At 39.5% G+C, this 20,497-nt stretch overlaps 1 protein-coding gene across 1 annotated transcript; it reads right to left on the reverse strand.

Annotated features, from left to right (window-relative positions):
- Positions 1-868: 868 nt before the first annotated feature.
- On the reverse strand, positions 869-16,298 carry PLRG1 (pleiotropic regulator 1). Its single transcript, XM_040065056.2, has 15 exons — positions 16,208-16,298; positions 14,326-14,432; positions 13,950-14,092; positions 12,852-12,905; positions 11,505-11,598; positions 11,032-11,122; positions 10,737-10,838; positions 9,148-9,240; positions 8,649-8,798; positions 8,439-8,540; positions 7,831-7,933; positions 7,162-7,270; positions 5,482-5,621; positions 4,791-4,984; positions 869-3,781 (listed from the first exon to the last, which is right to left on the reverse strand). The coding sequence occupies exons 1-15, from the start codon at positions 16,214-16,216 to the stop codon at positions 3,722-3,724; spliced, it is 1,551 nt and encodes a 516-aa protein (XP_039920990.1). The 5' UTR covers positions 16,217-16,298; the 3' UTR covers positions 869-3,721.
- Between the last annotated feature and the right edge of the window lie 4,199 nt (positions 16,299-20,497).

Below are 20,497 nucleotides of genomic sequence, written 5' to 3' on the forward strand. Positions count from 1 at the left end.
ACATGATTGCCAGTGAAATCTGTATTTACTTGTCTGCCAAGTTTCAAAGGACCAAAGCGATTCACCAACTCCACACTATACTTATGGAACAATAGTTTCAAGTCCTGTTAATCCAATGTTCACTTTATAGATCAAAAGTGCAGGTTGATCTTTCTTTAGCTGATCAGGCTTACTGACACAGGTCAATTTCTGAATATGCAATGTTCTCTTAGGTGCGCTAGTAAAAGTTTAGAAGCCTCATCAAAAAATGAATGATGCATCTTGAATTAAAAAAAAAAATGCACCCTGTGTGGGTATTTATATACACGACATGCCAGACTTGATTGGTTTTTCAATTCATTGGAGGGAAAAAAAATCACCAACCCCCTCTCCCCTCACCCCTAAAACTAAAACCAACCAATGAAAAAAAAAATCACATCCCACCTAGTGGAACTACCACTTCAAAATTCAGGTAAAACCCCCATCAACTTCACTGTGGCCAAATTTTCATTTGCATGCCATGTAGAAATAATCCCGTTTAATTTGCTCCCATTAAGACATAGCAAAATTAGTTTAACCTTTCTTCCACCCACAAAACTTTCATCCAGAACTCATCCTTCACTGCAGAAGTGTTTGTGTTTTATAAAAACATGCTAGAGAAAATGCATGAACAATTCTGTATCTGCTTTGCTAATCCCTACATGCAGACCAAAAGCTCTGCATAAAACAGCAATCAATAGTTTCTCGCATCCCATTACAGCCGATGCACAAAAATATTTGTTACCGTGCTATGGGAAACAGTCCATGTCAATACTGAATTATTTTCACTTCAATACAGTTGTTTTTTGTTCTTTTTACTGTAAAAACCATAATGGAAAAAGGACATGAATTCTTATTGTATGGAAGGTTTTATTGATTGCTAAATTGTTGTCGCATACATCAGGTATAGCACTTTAATTCCAATCCAACAAAACTAAAAGGAAGCTGCTATTAAAGACTTGTTTCTGTAAACCTTTCAGTTGTCAAATACATATTGTTCTGCACAACTCTCACCCTGACAGCAACACAAGTGTGTTGTACCTGCACAGCTTACACTGTATGCTTCAGTATAAGCAAAGAGTGATCTGAAAATTCATCATTTTTTACCAGTTACACTTTTTTATGCTACAAACAAAACCCATTTTCTTACTTCTCTACAATTTTATACACAGTATAAAACAAATCTCAGGGCTTGTAGTAGAAATTATTTGATCCTATACAGAAGACAAAATCAAATTTTAGGAAATTAAGGACAGAATTTTCTGCGATTAGACTCCTATTCAAGATTACTTAAACTGACATCGCATTGTGACCCTTTCCAGAAGCATGGAAAATCCATCCAGTATACCAGATCCTCCTCTTTTGCTTCACCTTATGACTGACATGAACAAATCTAATGTCACTGTGTATCCTACATGATCAGGCCTATGTGTGTCACAACTGACTATCCAGGCTTACTCGGCACTGGAGAAGTACTTTGTTGAAATCTGATAACCTTGATGCACCATAAATAATACTTAAGAAGAATATGTGATGATATTCACATTACCGTAAAGGGGAAGAAAAAACTGAAGCAAACAAGTAAATCAAATGTTCAAGAATACACACCAAAAAAAAAAATAAAAAAAATCACACTTAGAACTGGGGCAGCCTCTCCTACGGCTAAAAAGGAAATATATTATTCCAAATAATAGTGCATGTCCTTTAACATATAAACAAAATCTTTACTGAGGGCATAAAAAAGAAATGTTCTGGTAACCACTGCCCCAAGACAGCAGATTCCTGCAGAAGTCCAGAAAAGAAACATAGGTTCTTAAGCAGACTTTCTCATCTCTCGTCAAAATGATAAAGAGTAAAATAAAGGCAGTTTTTAAAGCGAAGAGCCAGTACAGAAAAGACATGCTAGAACTGTGGCCCATAGCTAGAGCTGTAATTTCTCCTTCCTCATTCCAGACTATCAAAAAAAAATTGACACTTCTCAGAAAAACCCTAAACAAAATGAAACAAAAAAAAATCCTCAACAATCCCATCTCTTTTCAAGTAAAAAAGTTGCTTCTCTCCACTCTGGTTTCCTAAAGAGGATTTCACTGTGAGCAACAAAATTCTGTGTAACACCAATAATTCATTGATTTCTGGAATGAAGCATCAGTAGCAAAAAGCAACATGCATAAGCCACAATCTGGATTTTTAACTGTTACATTAATTAACATGGAAAGAACTGTAATAAAGATCCAGAAAAATTCAAATTATCACTGAAATAAAAGATGCTTAAGCCAATTTGTAAATACCAAGTATTACCCTTCTTTTTCCTATTTCATGAAGTTACTTCTGACAGTAGCTGTCAACTAAAATTCAGTTATTTATGCAGCATGGACTCCCTTAAAATGTCATTGTCAAACATTCAGATTATAAATACAAGATCTCCTAAGTATCATAAAAAAGACAAAAATTGTCATAACATAAACAACACTTAGTTTTACAAGATTTTTGTAAATTACAATGCAAATAACTAATTTCTCTAACATAAATCCTAGATTTTAAAGAAGTCAAACTGGTAGAGAATAGAAGTAATTATTGTGAACTGCTTGACATCAGTGCTTGATGTCAATGAAGCCACAGATTAATTCTCAGCATCTACCCCGAGTAAAACTTGCCAATGCAGCTATTAACACTGCTAGCAAAGTCGCCAATAATGGAATGGCCAGATGACAATGACTTTCTCCACTGCCTTGTGAAAAGAAAGTGCTTTAGAGCAGCACAGATATCTGATAAGCAGCAGCAAGGAGGTTTACATGTTTACTGCTTGTTTCATGACTATTTGTAGAGCCAATGAAAGATTTGTCCCTTCAGAAGTACAAACTATCTTTCGGTAATACTTTATTTTAAAATTCCTTCCTTAGATCATGGGAAGACAGCAACCTGTAAAATAAGGCTTAAAGGACTTAAGAACTTTTCCTTGAGCTGAGTTTTAAAAGTTCACTGCACTCCACTGTCATATATGCTTTAGGTAACTGGAAAAAACAGTTGACCTGCAAAGAAAGTCAACTTGTCCTGCGAACAAAACAATTCTACAGCAGTCCTTGCTACAGAAGACCCACTCTGAAATAACATAAGTGAAGATGAGTGCTTCTATTTGAAAGCTTTCCTGGGGAAAGATACACTTTGAAGATCAATTTCCTTCAGTAATGCTCAGTGGCTGTGTTTATAAAGCAAACTTCCTTATTATTGTGTTGTCCTGCTTGTTTCTAAATTACTCTGTAACTCTAATTTAGTACAGACTAAGCCTATGTACAATAAACAATATTGGTCGAAAATCTGAAAGTGTCCCCAAGGAACTTCCAGAAGATGACTTCTATGCATAAATTTGCAATTAACTTTTGAGGTCAAGCAAGGGTGTTTCAGACAACCTATGTCATCAAAATATTTTTATAAGAATCTACTGAGTGCAAGTCTAAGAAAATAACCACCTGCACACCTATCTTTTTCATGAACCCTGCATGCTTCACAAAGTTAAGATTCAACTGGTTTGCTGGAATCGCAACAAAAGAAGACAAAAGGAAAGAGAAATAAAATTTATTATAAAACATGTTGAAACAGCAGTGACTTAGCTGACTTCTTGATCTGCTGTTCTAGGCAGAACAAAATGGGACTGAATGCTCTCAGGAAAGCCAAACCAAAATTACAGTGGTAGTATGCTGCCGCACTAAAATCGCTTTCTCTTGATAATCTCTGGTTTCCAGCTGACAGGATGGGTTTCTTCAGTCTAAAGGGAAAAGAAATAATCTCATAAGGATAATTTTAAACTTGAAACTCACCTATAATTAAGGTTTAGTTTAAAATACTACTTTTTACTACTCTATTTCATATGTAGCATTATTAATACCTTATCTACAATGTAATTAATTTAACCAAATTAAATTTTCTATCATCTCACTGTGTGAAGTACATAGCAGTACTTGTTCTGTTCTTCCCTTTTTTTTTTTTTCCAACAAGGAAAATGATCAGGTAGCCAGTGGCATTTTCAAAACAACACTGTGGTTATCAAAGCACAGGAACAGGAGTTGCCAGTGACAGGCCTACCAGATGTATCTACATCAGTACTGGTAGATGTCATGGAGTGTATTTTGCCCAGGTTCAAAAAGGGTAAAAAATTCCTGATTCATTATATCTTAAGAGTAACTCCAAGTCTAATTCAGTGCAAATTCCAACGTTTAATAAAAATTCTTATATTCTTTATATTGAAGACATACACTGATAAACTGTTGTCCTACAGTGACAACTATACAATCATCTGTTGTCTTCTCCACTGGTAAATTAATTCAGATTTTAGAATAACAGTTTGAAAATAAGTTCTTTACTCTAAATTCTAAAAACTGTCAAGGCAGATAACTAATCCAGATCATTTAAGTACAATAAACCTTTAAAGTGCAATCTTTTTGCGGATTCCCATGTTTTTATGACTACAGCCCCACACAGTTCTACACTGGATTCAAAACCCAATGTACAGTACTGTATTCAGATTTCTCCAAACTTCACCACAAAGGCCTTTTACAGAAGTGTTCACAGACCTGACACTTATTTGTACTACAGCATATAACAATAACTAGGAATGCAGAAATTAGCTACTGTCATGTTAATGCTAATGCAGAGGTCTTTCAAACTTCAACAAAATGGATTATGTAAATCTGAACATGTCCCCTACTGACATGTGTTACATTAGTCTGAATTTTTTTGATCTTATGGAAATACTTTAAAAAGACACTTTGACGTACCGCAGTATCATCTTCTTTGTATACTTTTATGGTTTTATCAGCTTCAGCTGTTAGCAATCTGCTTTCCGACTGGTCAAAAACACAAGCAAATATTCCTGATTCACTGTCCAAAGAACCCGGCTGGACAGCTGCATGTACTCTCTGGAAATTGTATCCAGTTCTCCAGTCCCAAAGGTGCATAGTGCCATTATCAGCTACAAAAAACAAACAAACAAACTTAGTACTTTGACCAGTTAATTGCTATCTGTTTTCTAAAAACAGCATAATGAACAACTAGCAAATACATCAGGAATACATCACACAACATTTATGTAGAATAGCTCAGTGCACCCTATAAATGTTCCTATTTTCTGCTGTTTTCCTTCCTCAGAATCTCATCCAGATTTTCATGAGATAACCCAGAGAGATGATATACTAGATCACAGGGCAATTGCAGCAAGTTGCTTTGGAGGCACAGTAAAGACTGGCAGCTCTGAACATCAAGCTGCCTGCTCAGTAACTCCACTGAAACTGAATGAAACTCAATTCAGAAACATCCAAGGACATGACAGTGGCCCTACTCACTACGAAATGGTGTCCTGCAGCAGGCTGACAGGCCTAGATGAAGCAGAGTTCCATGAGCATCTCTGCCTAAGGACCTCCAGCCTCATGTATATGGGGGAGAGGAGAGGAATGTATTTCCCATTTTTACCTCCTGAGACCAGAACCCCATCGGAATTCACAGCCAGTGTGTTTATAATAGCATTGTGACCAGAGAGGTTCTGAATGAAGTTTCCATCTGGGAATTTCCACTGCTTAATATTGTCTGGAGAACCAGATGCAAATGTGTAACTGAAAGAAAATAAACACAGTATATTAAAGCTCAAAATAGCTGTAGTGAGAGCAAATGTCCTTCATTTAAACTACTGCTAAATGCTAGTTGCAGAATTACTTAATATTAAAATGCTTTTCTGAGATGTTTACTTCACATGAAATGAAGCAATTTTATGAAGTTATGAATTACCCATTCCTACTGTTTTCTTTCCGCTTCATAAACCAAACTCTTTAACATCCTATATGCCATAGGATTTAATATGCAAACATATTTAAAATGCACATTAAATATTTAAAATGCGCATTCTCTTCAGTTGTTTTTCTGGCAAATTTTCAGGTATAAGAGCATCGTCAGCAAAGATACCAGGAAAAATAAGGCAACAAAGCCCAAGCATAGGCTAATAGCTAGTCTTACAAAATTATATAAGCAAGGAAAAAGCCGCGCGAAAATGTAACTAAGAAAGATAATTTCTTTCACTGAGTTACCCCAAAATAAAAATTTACTTTGTTTAAAAGATGAGCAATCAGTTACGTGGTTATTTGGGTAGCACATACAAAAGCCTGTAGGAATACTTTCATTTGCCACAATGTCCAGGGAATTTGCTGTCTGTTTAAAATATTACCACAAATTAAAAAGTAAGTATTACAAGAAAATACCAGAATATTTTAAAAAAAATAGAAATACTCAACTATAGGCTGACAGTTGCTACCATTTGACAGGAACACTTCAAGTTTATTTTCAAAAAGGTTAATTGATGAAGCTGAAACTTGAATTACTTTTTTTTTTTTTTTTTTTTTCCCAGAACCTAAGTAAAACTAGAAGTTTTTTTCTATAGCTATAGCTAACAGGCTATACAAATTTTCAGGCACATTGGAACAGAGCTTACTCATATCAAAGATTCAGAATTTCTGATAGAAATGACAGAATCTAATTATAATATATTAAAGGTGCAGAAGTAATAAGGTCTAGATGAATTCCTTTTCTCCACTGTTTTAATGCGGATCCTAACAGGCAACTGTTGTGCATCAAAATACAGCATCTAAATTCAGAGCACTTCCAAGAATTTCTGCTTCAAAGCTTCAATTCTCACAGTGAGTTTTTTTTTAAGGCCAGTTAGACTGAAATGTCTTGTGCAGTGAACCACATATTCAAAACCAAGGCCATTCTATTAATCACTGTCTCCTTCAGCATTAATCACACGTGTGCAATGGCACATTACAAAACTACTGCAATTCCTGCTCACAACCATTCAGTTACCTATTTATTATTAGCCTTACGAGCAGTATATCACCGAGTTTTAAGGACTGAATGAAAGGTACACACATAAATAACTCTGGGGGATATAAGACATTCTCAGTACTGCTAATGTACACCAATGCCAACACTAGGGAAGCACAGTCAGTGCAGTATCTGATAATTAATGTGTACATTTTTGCATCATCCTAAGTGCATTAGTTTCTCACATTATTGTGCTCTACCATTCTAGATCATCATTCGCATTGGCTCTCTTCAGTGCTCAAAGAACTGTGAAAGTGTAAAAGAAAAAAGAAAACTTACTGTCTTGGATGCAGCACTACTGCCCTTACAGATTTCTTGTGATTTGTTAAAGTAACACGAGTTTTTCCTGCCACCAAGTCCCAGAGCCGTATGGTGGTATCATGACTGCCTACAATGAGAAGAAAGTTTTAAAAAAGTAGTAGAAACCATCATCTTGATTTTAGCATCATCATTACTTTGCTAAGGCAGCCAAAATGATGTGAAAGAGACAAAAATATTGTGCTAATGTCACCTCAGATGAAGAAGATGCCAGATTGCAAAAGTATTTTTCTTCAGTTTTAAATCCAAGACTAAGAAGTTACAGTGCAAAGCTGGATTTTGACATAATGGGAAAGAAGATAACACTCAATCACAGTACTGGACACTCCTTAACTGAAATAGGGAGAACTGAAATATCACAGAAAACGCAAGTCTCAACACATAACACAAATGGAAACACCAGAAAAAAGGAAGTGCAGAAAAGCATTCAAACAATGCACAGCCATATTTGCTTAAACAGACCACTAATAGTATGTAATAACCATTGCATGGCCCATTTTCAACAGAAACTAGTACGAGATTTGAGCAAATTCACCAAGATAACATTGTAAACATCACACAATTACTGAACAAATACATTCATCATCAGGTTTTTCAATCATGTTACTCATGAAACCATGCCTACTATACCTGTAATAATTTGTGGTTCTGCAGCTTGGCACTTCACAGTTGCCACTGCATTTGTGTGTCCTGATAGTGTGTGCACACTGGCTTTTGTCCTTACATCCCAAATCTAGGAATTCACAGCAAATACGTCAGAGGTCAGACACAGGTGCACATTCAATGTGTTTTAGGCACTGTTATTAATTATATAATTTCCTTGCCATAGTCCTACCGATTAAAAAATGGTATTCAGGTGGTATTTTTCATCCTACCATTTATCACAAAACTACCTCAGCTGGCAAATTTCAAGGGCAGCAGGAACCTGCCAGTGAACTTCTAGGCATATGGATAATTTAAGTCACCAAAGTCCCATATCACCTTCTAAACACTAAACAGTCCTACAGAGACTATGTGGTCTACCTACTAAATTAAGAAATAAAACATTATCCTGAAGTGACATGGCATGTTTGTGCATTTGGGTTTCAATTTTATCAACAATGTAAGACAAGGCTAACACAAATCATCTTAGTATTTAATCTAAATTGATGATAACTTTTGCTAAGTGCTCATTTTTACCAATGAAGATATTGAAATACACATATCAAGATGTTAAAACACAACAATGCTATACTTACTCGTGCTGTTGAATCTCTGCTACACGTCACGAGCACATCTATTGTTGGATGCAAGTCTAAGCCATAGACAGCACTTAGATGACCATGGTAATGCCTGATAACCTAGATAAATAAAATCCACATGAACTAATAACTGAAAGAATATTCTAAATGCTTTGATTTCTGTATTTGCTACTACCAATTTCTTCAATTAAAGAAATTGCAGCTTACCTTATTGTATTCAAGATCCCAGCATTTCACTTGTTTGTCTTCTCCACAAGAAAAGAGGTATGGGCTTCTTGCGCTTACTATCACCCCTCGTACAGTGCTGATGTGTCCTGTCAAGGACAGTTTCAATTTGCCACTAGCAAGGTCCCAAATCTGCACCAAAACAGGTATTTTAATGTAGACAGGAAAAAGCTACACAGTGAGTCTGGGTAAACAGACCAGATGTAATTAATCCTGCTGCAATGTAAATTAAAAACACAGTCACATAAACACTTGCTCTCCAGATACTACCATGTAATAAATGAAATCTCAAGAAAAGAACTAGTGCTATTCCGCAAATCCTTTATGACGAGGTAGTGAAAGAAAAAATGTCCCGCAGTTCATTATTCCGCAAACAGTAAACAAGAAATTGTTTCCAAGGGCTGGAAACATTTTTAAATAAAAAGGGAACAAAAATCATCCCCCCTGCAAACTTTGTCAGTAATTTCTTCCAGCCTCTTACCTTTATGGTTCTGTCAGCAGAGCCAGTAACAAACCACTGATTTCCTGGTTCTACTGCAATACATCTCACCCAGCCCAGGTGACCACTGATAACCTTCAGAAAGAACAAAAAAAATTTCTATATTAGAAATAATACAATACCTTTTGATGTAATTTTCCTTCCGAAATTTACACTGAAATTTGCTAGTATTTACCAGGAAAAGTCAAATGTGAAATCAGATCTGAAGGCAGCTTGATTTCTATTTCAGTTAAACAAGGAGAAAACTAGAAATTTACATACACCAGACTTGGGGAAGCTGCAATATGTAAAGATCCTGTTCCTATAAGCAACTATTTCACATCCTTTGAGAGTCTGTGGCTCAACACTGGAAGCTTTGCAGAGAAAGACTGTATTCGAGCACAGATTCATTATGCTGCTGTACAGTGCTTACATAAAGAACAATTATAAAAATACTGGCCATTAAATCACATTTCTATGTAATAACTTCTTAAAGCACACCATCACCTTCCTTTCCCCAAAACAGGAGTAATATGAGAGTTGAACATTTGCCAATAATAAAATAATGGAGACTGATCTCACAGGAGATACTCTGCCAACATATACTTTGCTTTCAGCAGTCTGTGTCTCTAAATTCTCCGAAGTCAGACACCTAAAAATCAAACCCCGTAAGTGGCTTTACAGGATGTCATGTTTCATATACTGTCACACAGCTCATTTAAAAAGATTTAAAACACAACAAAGCTTCTCAGGCAGAAATACTTTGGAAAGCTAAACTGGCCTTTTCTGATCACATGGTACCACAGACACAAGATTTTAAGATAAAGACCTAAATTTCTTCCTAATATAGGAATAGAAACAGGCTTTTCTGGGGAGAAATCTAGGTAATAATTACACTTATTCTGAGTTCACATCTTTCACAAACAACTTCAAACCAAGCTCAGGAAAACCATTTGAAATGTAGATCTAAAGCAACAGATAGATGAAATCCACATTTGGTGTTACAGCTATGCCTCTATTTCCAAGCTGTCTGAACAACATTTTGCCTTCTTCAGCAAGGATTTTGACCTTCACTAAAAAAACCTTTCACTAAAACTGTTTATATGTAGAATTATTCCAGTGACTTGAATTGTATTGACAGTATTTCTCTGAAAAGAAAATGCCCCTATCAAGGAGGCGGTTTTCAATTTTTCATCTGTTCACCATAAATGTCTCATGGGTTTATTTTAGTGCCATTTATTCCAAATCTTAATTTTAATAGCAAATACATTCAAATAATGCTGTATTTAGAAAACCTATATACTCCTTGGAGCCCAAGTGTTTTTCAAAAAATTTCTTTAAAGGTTAGCCTTCAGATTTCTGACTTATACAGCAAACCTTCCATCCAATTTATCATAACACAGCTATGAGAGAATAAAAGAGGTTCAAAGAGAGAGTGAGTATACAGCTTAGTTGCGATCACTTTTTGATCACCTTTTAAAATCATATTTGATTATATTTTTGTGATTAAGAACAAAAATTATGATTTAAGGTCTTACATAGAGTATGTTTACTTTTATATGCACGTTTGTGTCATGTAATTTCTAACTTACTCTGTACAGTTTCCAAGGTGGATGCCACTGAGGTTTGGGCATGGTTGGAGCCTTCTTTGGCATTAATGCAGAGTTTTTGTTTCCACCAGCTTCCACCATAGCCTGTAAGTTAAAAGAAAGATTATTCTTCAGGTTTTAGCTTATCTCTTTGCCCAAAACATAAAACTTTCTCATTCTGCCTCCTCAATACTGATTAAATGTAGTCAGTCAGGAGATCTCCACACAACACACACATAGATCCAAGCACTCAGGTCAACACCATGTACTGTTCATGTTACATGTGCACCAGACTCACCACAGACATCCCAGGAGGTTGAGAACGCTCAGATATTCCAGCATGCCTGTAAATGTCACCCACACCAGCAGCTGTCCGGTTTGCATCCAGCCTAGGGGGAGCGAAAATGCTTCATGAATTGCAATCAACTTTCTCATTCTTAAGTGATAAGGCATCACAGGGCTGCATCCACCTCTCAGGATGGAGAGTTCACAACCTCTCTTGGCACCCTCTCCATGGCTCGACCACCCCAAGGTACAGATACTCACAAAGCCTCACATTTTTCTCTTCTAACTAAACAAAATTTCCCTTGGACCAACTTCCACCCACTGCCTCTCATGACAATACTAAAAAGAGTACAGAAAAACAATGCCTGTCCACACTAAAAGCAGTTGCTTAAACAATATCTGAATTACTCCAAGTATCTGTTAGCTTCTGTGATTTGCCTTGAAATTCCCACAGACAACAGTGTCAATGAGGTAACACAGCAATACCTGGACTGGGAAGCAGGAAGTGCTACAGCTAAGGACTGTGCTGCAGATTCACTTGGCATCCTCTGGACCTTAGTATCTGCTGTCAAAGCCACACCTTGAAAAAAAAACCAAACCACATCAGTAACAAAGACAACTCCTTTAAACAGGAACTCAGAAGCGTATTTTACAAACATATATATATACACATATACTTGTAAACAAGGGCCTGACACACCTGTAATATTAACTCCCATCCTTCAATAACAATTCAATTCCAATCTACTGAAGTCTTTACTTTGGCACAAATCCTTTCCATCTTGATCTACTACATATGTGAATATAAAATTTCTAGAGTATAAAACAGTATGTCAGTGGGAAAACAAACAAACATCTAATTAGGAGGAGCATCCATCTTTATATCCAGCTTCAACTGCTATGGAAATCCAAACATCACTGAAATAAACACCATCTTGCAAAGCACTTCCTAACTTAGACCCTTTAATACAATTTTTAATCCACCCCTATGCAGTGTTTGGCATCACACAGTGGTGCCAGAACTACAAAAGTTTAGTCCTACTGAAGACAGAATTTCTGGCTACATCTTCAGATTTTTAACATTATCTCAAGAACAACAGATATTGTCTAAAACCCAAAAGTTAAAACTCTTTGTAAAGTATAGTTTTGGGGCAGACTGGTGAATTTAACTTGTCACTTTATTTCTTTTCCTAACCAAACCTCTGTCAGTTGACAACAAACTCAGTATTTGGCAAAATATTCTGGTTAAAACAAGAAACAGCAAAGAAAGAAATCTTATTTTCAACCCTGATGTAAATTATCCTATTTAAACACTAAACTTAAGGAAGCCACTGTGAGCAATTCTCATCCCTACAGCCACAAGCAACTCTGCCTGTTTTTTTAATGGTTGAGGGTCCAGTGAACACACACGTCTGTTAAGTCATAAATCAAGACAACAGATTTTCCACTATACCCGTAACAAACTTAAACATAATGAAAGATCAACAGCTAAAACTAAGCTCTTATAAGAAAGGACCAGGATTATCAGTAACAGTGGCAATTCGCAATGGCAGTGGCAATTAGCAATGCAAGTGTAACAACACAGGAGCATAACCCTTACAAGCACAGGCAAAAGCAAATGACACTAAAATTACTACACCCTCAAGTCTCTTCTCCAGAGCAAGGTGATGAAACTTGCACCTTTCTGCTCTGGTGATGAAAAGCAGGCAACGTTCCATTACTATTAAGTACAGACTCACATCAAGAGGAAGCCTTCTCCTGCTAGGATGAAGGAAATCTTGTTCATACAGAAACCAAAACAATCCATGCAAACACTTGCAAAATTTTACTTACCAGGCCCAGACGGGTATGGGTGTGTACCAGTTACCATATACTCAACCTCTTGTCCTGAAGAGCAAGAGAATATTTTATTAATAATTACATTTTATACTGCACTGCAAACAATGCACTCAAACAGCAAATCGTGGAAAAGAGAGCAGATCATACACAGCAGAAGAAATCAGTACGCACTTCCAATGTACTCAGACATTTCTCATTTCCATCAATTTAAGTTGTTCTGGTTATCTCCCTTTTACAAAACTCAATTGTAAAAAATAACTAATTTGAATGGTGAAGCTACCTATTATCAAGAGGACTCCAGAGAAAAATCTTCATACTGCCTTTGAAGCAGATATCAAGGAAAAGGATTCAAGTATACAAAGAGCACGGTGTCTGAAATGTAAGCTAGGTGGTTGTGTGCGCTGTCAGAATTCTTTATTTCTTAAAAGATTTTTCATTCTCTCTCAACATGTTTCACTTTCACAATACTTCCAAATAAAGCACCTTGGGCAGAATCTCTATCAACTGAATATCAACTACCTCAACTAAAACAAGGCAGCATTTTTAGAAGAGGATTTTCATAAGGCATCTACCTTACACATCACTAATCATATACTGAAAAAAAGTCTACAGACTTGAAATAAAGTGTTTAAAAATTGCACAGCTAAAGGACTGTAAATATACTATGAAACAAAACCAAAATAACAAAAAACCTACCCCAAACAAAAAACAACACACAAAAAAAGCCAAAACAAACAAAAATCAACAAAAGAGCACGTCATGAACTTGCAAACATAGGAAATACATGACTGAACAAAGTACACCTAAGTACACCACACACTAACATTACCAAAAATTGCTCTTTATACCAATTAATCACTACAAAAAATCCACAGCACCCAATAACTCCTTTGTTAAAACAAGCTTTCCCCTTTTTCTGAATCACTTACCTCCTGTGGACCCTAGCAAGAAAACACCAATCAAAAAAGGGTTGTTTTTTTTTATTTCTGTGTTTATCTCTAGTGGATTAACACAGGACTGCATTCTGCAGATTCTACACCAGTGAGACTGTTACAAAAGAAAGGACAAATATACCACGAAGGGCAGACTAACCTTGATTTCCAGAATACTGTTTGTGCCCATAGGGATCCCCGGTGTTGGGGCCTCCTTTCTCCCTCAGGTTCTCTTTGAGAGTGGGCATGTGTAGCACTGAGCCGTACTCCGTGCGCAGCTTGACTGCCATTTTCACCTTGTGACTGAGGGAAGAGTAAAGCAAAATCCTCAATAAACCCCAGTTTCTGCACTGATAGCAAGCTTTGAAATATTTTAGAGAGGATGTCATAAAACTTACTTTACGACTCTAATATTTCTCTCCCCTCAAGATTACCAAGATTCTGTACTGTTAACAGTACAGAAACATCTGAATTCTCACTTGGGTGAAGAAATCATTGACAGAGTTTAAAATTTCACTGAGTGCAGCAACACTTACCTTTCTTCATCCAATGGGATAGGCTTGGCATTATCAGCTACAAACATGTCATGGGTTCTCTTCAAAGACCTGAACACCAGTGTGTGCACAGAATGCTTCTGGACTTCCTAAAATAAAGAGCATTTAAATATGTTTGAACAGATTTAAGTGAAAAACTCAACACTGAAACATAAATAGAACTGAGTAACAATTTCAAATCTCAGTTCTGTCATATGACATGCAACCATTTGGTTCACAGAAGACACTAATCTTCTTGGAAACTAAAAACATTAAGTTGTTATGTTAGTTGTTTTACTTCAGCATTTGTTCAAAACTATATCCTATTCCTTGAAAACTTGTAAGACTTTGAAAAACAAGCCAAAAACTTGGATCAAACTTCCTGCACTGGTATCTACATGACAAATCCATGAGTATAAAAGCTTTTATCCCATGTCCTTCCCAGTTTTGTTTTTATATGCAGGCAATAAAGAAGTCAATTCTGAAAAAAACAAAACAGAACAAAAAACCCCGTTTCCTTCACTACCACTGTAAAAAGAACACAGGCAATCATGAATTTTGGTGTGCAATACCACTTCACGTTAACATGGCTAATTATCACTCAACAGCAGGAGATAACACCACAAATGAAGGAGTAGGTAACCATGTCTCCCCAACAAGGGAGAAGCTTCTGCAAGCGATTTTTGACAGATGCTTGTCTGTAAAAAAACATCACATAGTGTTGCATTGGGCAGCAGTCACTGCACCTTCTTCTACAACCCTGACAGCCCCACATGCTTTCAGCAGTGCATGATATCCACCCCACAGTAAAGACTCTACAACCCATAAAACCAGTGGCTTTCTCCACAGCTGTACTCCCAAGCTCTCCCAAGAAAAGTTGAGGTTTCTCTTATGGGCTGAGAGTCAGTAGCTCTCTGGTGGTCAAACACCACAGTATCACTTCCCCACAACGGCAGAACGTGCGGAGCTGGGAGTGGCTTACAAGGGTCATCGAGTCCTGGCCCCGCACAGGACACCCCAAGAGTCACACCCTGTGCTCAAGAGCACTGTCCAAATGTTCAGTGAACTCTGTCAGCAGCCTTGCTGCTGTGACCACTTCCCTGGTGAGCCTGTTCTAGCACTCAACCACCCTCTGGGCAAAGAACCTTGTACTAATATCCAATCTAAACCTACCCTGACAGAACTTCAAGCCGTTCCCTCGCATCCTGTCACTGGTCACCAAAGAGATCGGATCAGAGCTTGCTCCTCTGCTTCCCCCTTGTGAGGAAGCTGTAAACTTAAAGGAGGTTTCCCTTCACTCTCTTTCCCAGGCTGAACACGGCAAGTGACTTCATCCATTCCTCATAAGGCTTTCCCTCTAGACCATTCATCTCCATATCCTTTATATGTTTTTCTGGTGTAGTGGTACCCAAAACAATACCCAGCACTCGAGGTGAGGCCGCACCAGAGCAGAGCAGAGCAGGACAATTCCCTCTCGACAGCCTGGCGATGCTTTGCCTAATGCCCCCCCGCACCAATTCCGCAAACGGCACAAGTCTGGCAAAGCAAACCCGCCGCTCACTCCCACCCCAGACACGCACACTCCGATGAGCCGCATCCGCTGCGTCCTGCGGGCACCTCGCTGTCCGCGGGACGAACCGAGGGGGGATGCGCAGATGGAGGGGCCGCCACGGTCCATCCCCACAGCGGCCTTTCCTACGTGGGGGACAGCGAGGATGGCGAGTGCGGGGCGGCGCTTCTCCCGCCCGGCCCCGACCCAACTCGCCCCACTGATCCGTTCCCGATCCAACTCGCCCTACTGACCCGGCCCCGCTCCCTGGTCTCGCCCGGGGCGCCTCAAAGGCGTGACAGAGTGGACTTGCGAGGCCGCTGCCCCGTCCCTCACCTCCGCCATGGCGCCACCGATCTCACTCCGCCGCGGCCGCTATGGAACCACTTCCGGCGCCTTCCCGCGCCGCACCGGAAGTGACGCAAAAGGGAAGAATGGGCGGAGATGTTAAATGGAGCGGTAGAGGCTTAATGTCAGCCTCTCAACTCGGTGTACAGGAGATGGCGGGTTCGAGCCCCGCTAGTGCTGCTGGAGCAGGCGGTGCGAGTCATTTCATCAATGTGTACAAATATAGAAAGAGGCGATGACAAGAGGACGGAGCCAGGCTCTGCCTGGTGGTGTCAAGCAATAAGACAAGAGGCAATGGGCAGAAACTGATGCACAGGAAGTTCTTCCTGAACATGAGGAAGAACTTCTTTACTGTGCCGATGATCGTGCACCGGTACAGGGTGCCCAGAGAGGTGGTGGAGTCTCCCTCCCTGGAGATACTAAAGAACTCTGTGGGCACAACCCTGCGCCGCTGGCATGGCGCTCATTGATGCGGCAGGATGACCGCCCTGCGCTCCCTGCAGCCGGAGCCACGCCGCGGCCCTGTGGCTGCCGTGTCCCCGGCGGGCGCGGTGCGGTGCGGGCAGCGGCCGGCAGAGGGCGGAGTGCCGCTGCGGGAGAGGCGCCGGCTCCGCCCCGCAGCGGGGCGCGCGCGCTGCCGCCTCAGGGCGGGGGCTTGAGCCGGGGCTGGGCAGTTCCCTTCGGCTCTGAAACTATCGGCCTCTGCAACTCTCTAGGGCCGTGCGGCGATAGGTTTCAAGTATCGCTTTCCTCGCCAGTTCTCAAGGGTAAAGCCACACGGTTTGGAACCGCGGTGATATTGGATGTTAGCCATTACACCTTGATCTTTTGGAAGAATGTCTTTAGTTTGGCTCCGCAGGACCTCATTTCGATGGAGAGGGAAGTGTGTGAACGAACTGGCAACCCCTGCGCTTCATGGCAAAGTGTTGGTTGTGAAAGCGCAGAGGTTGTAGTTCTCTTCCAAATGTACACCGGTACTCCACCTGATATTTCACTTCCATTCATGAGCAGAATAACCAAATGCATTCTGTGCAAGTTTCAAATAGGCAGCTACTTTCTCCACATATATTCATCTGCTCTTTATTCCAGGAAGTCTTGTCCTCCCAAGCAGTAGCTGGGATTTAGCAAGCTCATCTTTTGCAGCCGCTCCATCATGATTCTCTTCTTTACTAATAAACCAGCCACTCACTCTGTCTGCCTGCGTGCCTGAGCTGTGAACAGTTTACAAAACCGTCTGAGCTAGACGTAGTTCAGTGCAACACAGTTGGTTCAAACCTGCTGTCTTTATTAGATACAGGACAGCGTTAGCTTGGGATTGTTTCTGACACACCACTTGCCCGCTTGATATAAATATCGTGCCTTTTCTGCAGCTGGTGGGTCATTTCTGGTGGCTGCACTGGTGTTTTGTATTTACTAATTTAGGATACAGCGATGGAAATGTGCTTGAAGTGGCTTTGAGCCCCAGCTCCCGTTTTAGGTAGCAGTGGGGAAGAGATGCCAATTACATTGTGTCGGTAAATGGTGGAGAACTAGTGCCAGCTCCGTTTCAAGCCAAGGCAGCCAGGTTTCATGTTTAACACAGCCTATTTTGGTATTCTCTCTGGTGAGGCTGGCAATCCCTGTTGGATTTCAGAGCTTCCCGTAAAGTCCAGCACAGCACCTCGAGGAGGGGGAGCACTCTCTGTCCTTGCTTAAAATGCAACCCAGAGTGCAAACTCCACAGGGCAGTGTGTCAAAATGGGGCAAGTCTCTTACATCCTCTGGGACTGATGAGGTTAGACTGAAGATACGCAACATTTCAATGGAAACTTGGGGAGGACTAGGGATTTCAAACAGGTTTATCTTTCTTTTTTAAGGTTGCACACAGAGTAGCATGTGCCTGCTTGATCACTCAGTTGACTGGTGGATTTCATGCGTGGAAGTGGTATAAAGGCTAGTCTCTGGCTATCTATAGAGTTATTTTCTCCCTATTTTCTGATGAAAGAAATCAGACTTATTTTCACTGCCTTTTAAAGGCAAAACAAATTTGAAATATTCACTCTTGTAGCAAAATAAAATAAAAGATATGTCTACTTAGCAAGAAAACTTGTCTGTGCTCGTTATTACTATTATTAGTATTATTCACATGGCCTAGAGTTTTCTAAATTTTTTACACATAAACGTTCCCCTCAGAAATTTATAACTGGAACTTGCTTTCTGTCATCCTTGTAATGCTTTGGAAATTCAGAGGACAAATTTAATCTTTTTGGGTTTTTTTTTGGTAGAAGGTTTAGTCAAACGTGAAATTTAGTCCTTGAATATCAATAAATCATGTCAGTAATATTAACAGGAATATGCACTTCATGAATTTTCTTTGTTACATATGGCTTCTTGATGTGTTCATGAGTGTCAGTTATAGCTGCAATTCTGGAAATAGCTAACTACGTATTTTTTTATAAGCACTATTTCCTAGAAGGTGACTTGGATGAATTGGATGAGCTTTTAATGTTATTTTAATGCCAAACATTAATGTTGTTCCCAGAACATGGAGATAGCATTAATTATCATTTACAAGTAAACTTTGAAGTAATATTTGCTACCAGTAAATGCAAATAAGAAAAAAGGATGTTCATCTCAGCAGAGATGATCATTTAAGATTACAATATTCTTTTCATAGGATGACACTGTTACAACACTATTGGTTTAAAAGGACATTTCTAAATCAACAGCTATTTTTAAATTGAAACACTATAGCTCAATGTAAGCCAAGAAGGTTCTGTTCCCCAAGACCTCTTTGGAGGGGTACATCCAGCTCTGAAGAGCCATGATCTGGTGATAGCAACTCACCTGGGAACAGGGGGTTTGTGTAAAGAGGGTTGCATCACTGGTTGGCGCAACAAACACCAGGGCAGTGAGCAAACGTATGCCTCTGCCAGTAAGTGCCTTTTTAGAACAAAAATACTGTACAGTGGGGTATTCTGGGACACCAACGGGTCCATGGAATGTTATTGAAGTCTCTAGCAGGCATGCTGTGGTATCACCACCACATTAGCTCTGGGAGCACCTTCTCATTAACAACATGAGTTGGAGGAGGGCGTATGAAAGAAGAGATAGGTTGTTCCATTTTGAAAAGAGCTTCTTTTTATATCACTTTTAGAAGAAATTTAAGCTATAGTTTTGGTTCTTCAAAAGGCTTTATCCAATCCTTATAAAGTCTCAGCCTGACTGTAATGGTTGCAAGCATAAGAGTAAAATCACATCTCATAACCAAGATGCTAATGGAGATTAACTTCTGTTGCCAAAATGCTTTTCTGTATGTGTGTATGTTTGCCAGGATGGACTCCTCTGTATGCCATTCCAAATTTGGACTGTTTTTGTTGATAGAAGTCTCCAGGCACAACCTCTGCAGTGCAGACAAGGCCCTTGCTTACCAGATGGACAGTCACACGATCCCTGCCCTGAGGCCTCTGGTCATTTGGCGCGTAGCCGCCAGCCTGCTCGGGTGTGACATACACATGTTGCTCATGGAGAACCCTCGGGGAGACACAACTACCCAACTCTACTGGGGAAGCCAATGAAAGGCACTGGAGCTGGGAGGGTCAAAGGCTGAGTTTCAAAGGGGAAACCCCATCTGAAGGCAGAATAAGCCTGGGGGTTTCCCATGCTGGGACTCTGCAGTTGGCTTGGTGGCTCCTGTGCCAACCTTCGTCATCAAGTCTCTGACAGCCTCCGCACAGACACAACCAGGGCTCTTCATCAGGAACTAGAGAGAGCTTGATGTCTGAAGGAGGAGACCATAAATTGCTGCAGAACATGCTGATGATTTCAAAACAGATTTAGCACAAATATCACTTGATATTATTAAAATTTAATTAGGATTTGTGTGAACTGAACTGGGATAATTTGAATTTCTAGCTCAGGAATAGTGAGACCTAGTTTTAGTTCCACTGCTACCTGTAAGCCACCTGTAAGCCCTGGGCAAAGGCTCAAGATGACCATGTCCCTTCTAAATATAAGATGAGGGTGGCTGAACCTCCCTCAAAGGTACATGGAGGGAAAAGTGTATTAAAAGTTAGGACATTCCCAAAATCAACGATAACATCTTGGTTAGCATCCATAAGGGGAAATAACTTGTTAATGATATCAGTTTTGGCCTTAGACAGATTTCTTTAATGTCTGTAGGGAGAAGTTTGTGTTCTTCCAAATCTAATAGTGTTGGTCATGTCCTCATGCAGGAGATCCAATTCAGTGGAGTTTTAGCTCCTTGAGCCATGGCTGATTTGGGGACAAACTGTTTAA

This window comes from Hirundo rustica, chromosome 5 (genome assembly GCF_015227805.2).
Source record: "Hirundo rustica isolate bHirRus1 chromosome 5, bHirRus1.pri.v3, whole genome shotgun sequence".
Lineage (NCBI taxonomy): Eukaryota > Metazoa > Chordata > Aves > Passeriformes > Hirundinidae > Hirundo > Hirundo rustica.

Excerpts from the sequence above, each read along its gene's own strand:
- PLRG1 (XM_040065056.2), bottom strand. Across the intron at positions 10,839-11,031 it reads AACCTCCTGGGATGTCTGTG|GCTATGGTGGAAGCTGGTGG; the intron begins GTGAGTCTGGTG and ends TTTAACTTACAG. Across the intron at positions 8,799-9,147 it reads CTGCTGACAGAACCATAAAG|ATTTGGGACCTTGCTAGTGG; the intron begins GTAAGAGGCTGG and ends GTTTTGGTGCAG.